The sequence below is a fragment of the Babylonia areolata genome, chromosome 9 (assembly GCF_041734735.1).
Source record: "Babylonia areolata isolate BAREFJ2019XMU chromosome 9, ASM4173473v1, whole genome shotgun sequence".
Lineage (NCBI taxonomy): Eukaryota > Metazoa > Mollusca > Gastropoda > Neogastropoda > Buccinidae > Babylonia > Babylonia areolata.
In genome coordinates this window covers 9,830,911-9,839,809 of record NC_134884.1, presented here as the reverse complement: position 1 = coordinate 9,839,809, position 8,899 = coordinate 9,830,911, and the positions used below count along the sequence as shown (strand labels likewise).

Genomic DNA, 8,899 nt, shown 5'->3' with positions numbered 1-8,899 from the left:
GCTTGGTTGAAGGGAACTTCCCCATCTTTAACACTTCCAATATGTACTTCAGTCAACACTGAATCATCATATATTTCATAATCACTACAAGAGTCGCCCATGACGTCCTTGTAATCTTGACAGAATCTCACAACTTCATCCATCTGCAACCACTGAGCAGTGGACAACACTGACGTCATCATGGCAGTGTTGAAGCTGAGAACTCCTGTGTACATCATGTTGAGCAAGCACTGAAACACCCTCTCCTCAAATGACAGATGAATACTTTTTTCAATCACAGAGTTTTCCATAATAATCTTCAGCTTAGGGCTGAATGCCGCCAGAACACAAGAGTGCGCATGCAACTCTCCTCCCTTCAGGTAGAGGGTAACATCACAGTACAGATTTTCTTGCCACTGCTGATACAGCTTGTTGCGCAGCTCGGTTTCATGGTCTGGAAGGACATGGACAAACTCAGAGTGAATCACATCTTCTGATCCCTTTGTTGACATTGTGAATAGAGGCTTGCTGCCTGTCTTGAGCCTGTTAGAAAATAAAAATAAAAATTCAGTTTAACTGCAATGTATGCATATAAATGAGTGGCTGCATGTGTGTGCACACACACACACAATGATCTACATACATCTATGTATTGTATCATATTGTATTACTTTTTTTGTAATAACATATTTCTCAGTGTGAAATTCAGGCTGCTCTCTCTCTACATCGTCATAGTGCAGCAAGTGCAAGTGTATTTATTTAAAAAAAGTTGATTTTTCAAGTGAATTTTGCCAGGGACAACCCTGTTAATGTTGCTGTATGGTTCTTGTATGTGTGCTAAGTGCATGCTGCACACGGGACCTCGATTTATCATCTCATCCGAATGATCCAGACCATTTCTCAGAGTCCAGTGGAATGGCAGAAAATGTTGGTGTGTTTGATCCAGTGTGCTCTGAATCTCTCGTATCCTAGGCAGATGTGTTGGCACAAGGCCACCATTCCACTAACCTTTGGGATTGTAGACCCATTACTGTTGTTTTTTTTCCTCACAAATATTCTTTCATCCTTTCAAAAAACAAAACAACAAAAAAAACAACAACAAAAATCTTCATGACATAAAGAGAACACACTCATGACAGACAAAGAAGTACATTTTTTGTCTTTAAATATTACATGACAAACTTCATCTGAATGATCACTGAGCATAGTAACTGCAGAACTTCCCACAATATAATGTATTAGTACTATTACATAATGAAATGGGGGGCAAGACATTCAAAACTCCCATCTGATACCTGGTAAATCCAATTCAGAAACCAAAGAAAATAAAATCAAAAGAAATGACATGGACAGACATCACCCCACACATATTTCGAATGACACATCTTGTGACCTTGCTCCTTTAAGTTTAATATTCATTTTATTCAGTCTGGCCATATCCAGTCATTGTACCAAGTATCAGGAAGGCTGGATGCAAGACCTGAGCTGAATTGAGTGTTCTTCCCACAAACATTCCCCATTGTGTCATATTAGGAGTTTGAACTGTGACTTGAACATTCGTACATCTATATCATGTGCCCACTGTGATCAATAAGTGTACCAAGTTTGATACAGATTGGATGCAAGACACCCACATCATTTTCAAACTTTCTTCCATAGATCCATAAATCTTTTTCATCATTATGATTATTTCTAATCAAGCATGTTTGTCCTGAAAGGTGAAGCAAACTGCAAAGTCTCCAGTAGCAACCAAAGCCAACAACAATCTCATAGACGGCCCACCTGACCTCACTGTTGTGAACTGCAGAGATAAATTACAATGAATATACGAAGCTTATGCCTCTCAGTCTCAGCCTCATGCAACCCCCATGAAATGAAAATCTGGTTAAGCAGCAGTTGAAGAAAAGTGGAATTTAAAGTGAAATATAATCATATAAAGCAGACATGCATTATATCACAAAGTGTGTATTTATCTCTCACCCCCTTGCTATGTAATAAGGCACCCCTCAGAATACTAGTGCTCCTCCTCCTACACTGCCCAAAAACTAAGGCACCCCTTCCCACAGAACATTAGTGCAAATCGTCAATTTCTTTTCATTGTGTTCTGTTTTCAATTTGAACTGTTTTCTTTCACACTGCACCGCCTTTTTTCTGTAACTCTTATATCTGGGGTGGCTGGGGGGTCTTCGATTTGCAGTATGGTTAGGGAAGGTAGTTACTTCTGACATTATGGCAGTGGGGAGGAGGGGATGGGGATCATTGTTTTCTTCATAATTATGTGACTGCATTTTCCTTATCGCTTTGCATTCACCCTTTTCCTTATAACTTTGTTAACTCCCCAGCAGCCTGAATTTCGCAATTGTGTCATATCATGGATACAATGTCACCCTGAGGGAATTGCTTCTCATTCATGTTTTGTTTCCCTTTAATTTTTTTTTAACGGTTGGTTGTATCCCGATACTGGTACTGAAATGGAACAGATTACCATACATATGTTTCATTCTTCTTCTTCTTTTTCCATATACACCCACGGTCAACATTTTGACCATTATTGGCGTTTTAGGGAGTGCGCAGGGGGGAGGGGAAGGGGGGGGGGGGTCTAGAACGAATGTGTACATGCTTGCTGATGCCCATTCGAGTATCCGCACGGTTACTCTGTCACGAGCGCGAGCACACTCACACTGAAAAAATCAAAAACATTCACATAAAATCGGTAACTGGGCCTACACAGGACAGACCACTTTGTGGTTGACAGATGAGAAACGTGTCGGCTGTCATACGTTCACGTCGGCAGGGTGATGTCCCCTGCAATGGACTGTGAAGCCCCAAATCTTTCGGCCGCTCTGTAAACGTTGAACTTAAAACTTAAGAGTTTGAACAAAAGTAATAAAAAATACACTCAGGGTATACCGCTTATCAACAGTACTTTTTAAGGAATATAAAGGGACGAGGAAGAGCTGAGAACATAGCCAAAGATGTATAAACACATGTCAAAATGAATGCACACGCCCAACGAACTCAAAGCAAAATGTCGTCTGCTCGAATTCACCCTTCCGCAGCCGACATAACCCTTGCGCATCTGTTTGCGTTCGTGATTTCTGAGAAAACCAAACAAACTGCAGCGGTCTTCAGTATTTCCTAAAACATACATAGAAACATACATGCGTATATCAGAATTATGTACCTCCGGTTCTGCTGTGAGAAGACAGATAACACCCTTTAGCCTCTCGAATTTCTGGTAACTTCAGGTTCTGTCACTGAAAATGGCGTGTCGTCTTCGATGGCCTCAAATAGGTCAAGGAGACTGTTCAGGCGTTATGAGTTGTGGCCCTTGAGATGAAACGCAGGAAGTTTGAGACCCAATAGCAATGTCGATAAAGTTGTACTTGCTCGCCCATGCTTGTTGTGAGATAAACTACTGCCTTACAAAATTGTGGATATCAAATGGAGTAACTGTAAAGACACACGAAGACATAATGGATTTCTTCTGGTTTCAAATGAAGACAGAATATAAAAAGACTTCGAAAACAAAACAAAACCAAACCAAAACAGAACTAAACGAAAAACAACAACCGCACGAAATCATTTATTAAAACAATTCTACACCCGCGTGTAGACAGAGTGAGTATATACAACGCTCGGATAGCTTATATAAGAGAATGACAAAAGTTGACAGTTGGACCAACAGTTGATTGAGAGCTGTACGTATGTTTTCTGGTCTGCAATGGGAAGTCATTTACAGCTTATAGTCATTTGAAAAGGATTAGGACCAAAACGAGGAAACGATATAATATCATATGACAGTTGCACTGGTTCTTAGTGTTGCAGACTTGTGGAGGGTAGTTTGCCTTTGAGAACCATCCCAACGCCGACTGACCTATAAAACCCTCTTGGCCGAGAGAGTGGGGTAAACAACCCCAACCGAACAAACTTGACCTTAAGGGTGCAGGCGCCAATAGGTCGTTAAACAATTGTTAATATTGAGAGTGTGGATGTAACTTTGGCACGACTGACACTGTCTACAACAATCGAGCCCACATCGTCAGGACAGTAGTTGCCTCCTCTGCTATCATTATATTCTTTGTCGGACATATATACATAATTATATTATGACACGTTATGTGTGTGTGTGTGTGTGTGTGTGTGTGTGTGTGTGTGTGTGTGTGTGTGAAGAATCGATGCATGAAAACAAACAAACAAACAAAATAATCAACCAACCAACCAAACAAAAAACCAACCAACCAACCAACCAACCAAACAACAACAACAAAACCCCCCAAACAAACCGTGCTGAAGTACATTTAGGGGAGGCGATCGAAAAAGTCTCTCTGCGATTGTCACTACCCTGGTTTGCTCCCTTTAACGGGCAATGCAAATCATACTCCCAAATCATCGTTACATCTGGATTAATTCATCTTGGTTTTTTTAATTTTATTAAATTAAAAAAAAGAAGAAGATTATCGTGATGACTTGCTTGTCAGTGTTTGCAAACCCTCCATAAGAAGGGTGATTTAGTTGTGCCTGATAATGACCGTGGTATCTCATTGTTAAACATCAGAAAGCTTGACACTTTAGCGCTGAGTGGACATCTTACTAAACGGACTGAAGAAAATGGGGTTATTTGGGAAGAACAATTTGGGTTTAGAGAGATTCATTGTACAACTGATCACATTTTTACATTGCTAACATTAAGTGGAGTGATGGCCTAGAGATAACGCGTCCGCCTAGGAAGCGAGAGAATCTGAGCGCACTCAGTGGTTCGAATCACGGCTCAGCCGCCCGGCGATATTTTCTCCCATTCCACTAGACCTTGAGTGGTGGTCTGGACGCTAGTCATTCGGATGAGAAGATAAACCGAGGTCCCGTGTGCAGCATGCACTTAGCACACGTAAAAGAACCCACAGCAACAAAATGTTGATCCTGGCAAAATTCTGTAGAAAAATCCACTTCGATAGGAAACTGACAAATAAAACTGCACGCAGGAAAAAAAAAGAAAAAAAGAAAAAGATGAAAGCCGGAAAAAAAGGGGGAAAAAAATGTGGCGCTGCTGTATAGCGACGCGGGAGAGCAGCCCGAATTTCACAAAGACAAAGCTGTTGTGATAAAAAGAAATACAAATACTGCAAATAATAATCAAGGTATACTTAGACACAGAAAATTATCTGTTGCATTCCACATTGATTTCCGCCGGATAAGCTTTCGATACTGTTAGGTGAGACTGACAAGCTATGGAGAATTCTGAGTGGTATTATAAATAATTTTTTTTTTTTTTTTTTTTTTTTTTAAAGCATCAAAAAGTATTCGTACAGTTGCTAAGGCACGTGTGCGCGTCGGTGGTGACATCATACACACTTTCCGCTTTTTTTCTTTATGCCCTCGCTCAGTGTCAGAAACGAGGCGAAATGTGCTCTGCTGCAGTTTTTTCGTTATGTTACCAATTGACAAAAGAAATCAATAATCATGGTAGACATAGTATTCAGCTTTCACCAGAGTTTATCCAGATTTTGATCTTGTTATTCGCTGACAACGTTGCCCTGCTTGCGAACAGCATAATTAGTCTTCAAACGCAATTAAATATTAGTCAAACGTTGTCGTCTTTTGGAAACGGAGGTTTTCTTGCACTGAACGAGATATGGATGTTCGAATTCGGTGAGTGCAAAACTGAAATCTGTTAACATGTACAAATATCTTGGTGCTATTTTTACTTCGCGGCTTTCTTTCCGACCAACTCTGCGTGATTTGGCTGAACGCGCCAGAAAGGGATGTGCGGCTATTTTCAAAATGCTGTGGTCTGTTGGTGAACGCTTCCCTTTTTTTTTTTTTCTCAAACTATTTGAAACGCAGATTGAATTAATTTTAACTTAGAAATTTTAGTAGTAGAAATTTTGGGTTTTAACATTAAATCAAGTGTGCATCGAAAGGGTGCATTTGTCTGCAGTGAAGCGTTTAGGCTACTGGTCGTGAGTCAGAGAGCATCAAGACCGGCCGTGGCACTTGATTTACGGAGAAGCTGGTCGCTACCCGGCCCTCTGTGTTGCTAACTACTCGAAATACATTATATTTTGGCATAAATTTCGGCTTCAGTCATATTGTCTTTCTGGATAAAACCCGTTTCGCTAAGAAGGATGTGTTGTCTCTGAAAAGTCAACACCACCAACACTGCTACTACTGCTCCTGCTGCTGGTGGTTCTGCTGCAACTGCTACTGCTACTGTCGTGTTGCTGCTGCTGCTCCTCCTCAGTACTGCTGCTGCTACTATTTGTTTGTATTTGTATTTGTGTTATTTTTTATCACCACAGATTTCTCTGTGTGAAATTCGGGCTGCTATACTCCAGCGCCACCCATTTTTTTCCCTGCGTATTCCTATCGAAGTGGATTTTTCTACAGAATTTTGCCAGGAACAACCCTTTTGTTGCCGTGGGTTCTTTATTTGCGCTAAGTACATGCTGCACACGGGACCTCGGTTTATTGTCTCATCCGAACGACTAGCGTCCAGACCACCACTCACGGTCTAGTGGAGGGAGAGAAAATATCGGCAGCTGAGCCGTGATTCGATTCAGCGCGCTCACATTCTCTCGCTTCCTAGGCGGACGCGTTACCTCTAGGCCATCACTCCACTACCATCCACAATCACCATTACCACCACCACCGTTGGTACTACTACTCATGCTGGTGCTAGTGCTGCGACTACTACTACTACTGCCACTCCTCCTCTTGCTGCTACTGTTGCTGCTGCTACTATTACCATCATCACCACCACCACCACTGCTACTACTACTCGTGTGACGTCTGCACAACAATATTTTCTATGTTTGTTTTAGTAGAAAAAGTGGAAAAAAAAAACACCCACAATAAATGGTAATCATGGCATACTGATTTATTACTCAGTAACACTGGTTTAGATCAATATAAGGCTTCGGTATTGCCGATCATAACTCAGTAAAGGTCGGGACATCAAAAGATATCAAATAAACAAACCAAGATAAAAAGCTGATAGTGAGTGTGCACTTGACGTTATGACGTCCATAGTTTGTGTGTCATTGTACTCGCAAAGTCATTCCAGATGTCAGCTGTGAGTGAGGGCCATCTGTGCGGGAGCAACAGACAATAATTCTACTCCTTAGTTCGTTGGAGGAAAATGTGCTGTCTGTCTTCCTTCAACATGGGATCGTTACGGCAGAGTGGAAGGTTGAGTAGAACTAGGGAAGGTGGGGAAAAGGGAGGGGGGTGCCCGGGGGGGGTTGAGACTGTAAGACAGGGGACGGGGTTACTGGGGGTGGGGGTGGCGGGGTAGAGTGGCACATTGTAATGTTTTGTGATAGGGGTAGAGAAGGTCAGAGGAGGGGTTACTGGGGGGTGTGAGTGTGTGGGGGTGAGGGTGGGGTGGGGGCAGTAGAACAGGAGTACGGTGCGAGAGTACTGAATAGAGGGTCTGGGGGACAGGGGGATGGGAGGGGGAGGGGGGGGTACCGTAGGATTGGGGAAGAGGGTACTGGGTGGGGGTGGGGTGGAGTAGGACATTGGAATGGATTGCGGTAGGGATAGGGTAGGACATTGGAATGGATTGTGGTAGGGGTGGAGTAGGACATTGGAATGGATTGTGGTAGGGGTGGAGTAGGACATTAGAATGGATTGTGGTAGGGGTGGAGTAGGACATTGGAATGGATTGTGGTAGGGGTGGAGTAGGACATTAGAATGGATTGTGGTAGGGGTGGAGTAGGATATTGGAATGGATTGTGGTAGGGGTGGAGTAGGATATTGGAATGGATTGTGGTAGAGGTAGGGTAGGACATTGGAATGGATTGTGGTAGAGGTAGGGTAGGACATTGGAATGGATTGTGGTAGGGATAGGGTAGGACATTGGAATGGATTGTGGTAGAGGTAGGGTAGGACATTGGAATGGATTGTGGTAGGGATAGGGTAGGACATTGGAATGGATTGTGGTAGAGGTGGAGTAGGACAGGGGTTACTGGAGGGGGGCAGAGGGGGTGAGGAGGACAGCGGTGGGGGAGGGGGCGAGCAGGGCAGGAGTACACGTGGAGAATAATGGTTAAGGGAGGGGGTGGGGGTGTTGGGGGCTGTGGGGTTGGGTGTAGAGTACGGATGGAGGTAGGGGTACTGAGGGGATTAGGGAGGATAGGGGGATGGGTGCGGAGGGGGGGGGGAAGCAGAGAAAGATTAGGGAAGATATTTTACCCTCTTTACAGTTTCAACTTAAAATATGAGGTGGGCTTGTACTTGATAGGATACTGGGCGTTTAAAAGGCAGTTACATGCAAGCAACCACCGCTGTCCAAGTGACCTTGATGGACTCGGAAAGGTCAGGAATGTGCCAGGCAGGAGCTGCCCACTTTCACTGACGTCAGAGAACTTTGGATGGTAGTGCGAATCACATGAGACAGGTATATGGGTGGGGTGGGGGTGGGGTGTGTGGGGGAAGGCTACGAGGTCAGGCTTTTGTGTTCAGTTATGGAGTATTTACACAGAGGGTATGCGCGCATCAAGGTGGAGATGTTACTGAAGTAGTGTTGGAGGCTATAGTTCCGAGAGATGTTAATGAAATATATATGAGGTTACAGCTGCGAGTGGTACTATTCTCGATCAGTTGTGAAAAAAAATCCCCTCTTGTTCTGATAAAAAAAGGGTTCTGGTAATATGAGAACCGCAATGGTGTGTGTGTGTGTGTGTGTGTGTGTGTGTGTGTGTGTGTGTGTGTGTGTGTGTGTGTGTGTGTGTGTGTGTGTGTGTGTGTGTGTGTGTGTGTGCTTGCGCGCGTGCGCGAGCGGAAACGCGGACAGTCTTCCGTGCAATTTCATGGACGACAATTATAAAATGTGTGAATGTGCGTATGTATATTGCCTTTGTAACTATGGTTCGGATATATATATATATATATAATCGCTTTTTGACAAGTATTTTCT

At 43.2% G+C, this 8,899-nt stretch overlaps 1 protein-coding gene across 2 annotated transcripts in view; it reads right to left on the bottom strand.

The window, feature by feature from the left end:
- Positions 1–3,294, bottom strand: part of LOC143286044 (uncharacterized) — a 12,194-nt gene extending 8,900 nt beyond the window's left edge. Inside the window, exons 1-2 of one of the 2 annotated variants that reach the window (XM_076593575.1) lie at positions 3,164–3,294; positions 1–522 (exon numbers count right to left, since the gene is read on the bottom strand). The exon at positions 1–522 is cut by the window's left edge and continues 822 nt beyond it. In XM_076593575.1, the coding sequence (XP_076449690.1) occupies positions 1–491 (491 nt within the window). In that variant the 5' untranslated portion in view covers positions 492–522; positions 3,164–3,294. Of the gene's footprint in view, positions 523–2,717; positions 2,831–3,163 lie in introns of those variants that run through there. The other variant, XM_076593576.1, reaches the window with a different exon arrangement.
- Positions 3,295–8,899: the final 5,605 nt, after the last annotated feature.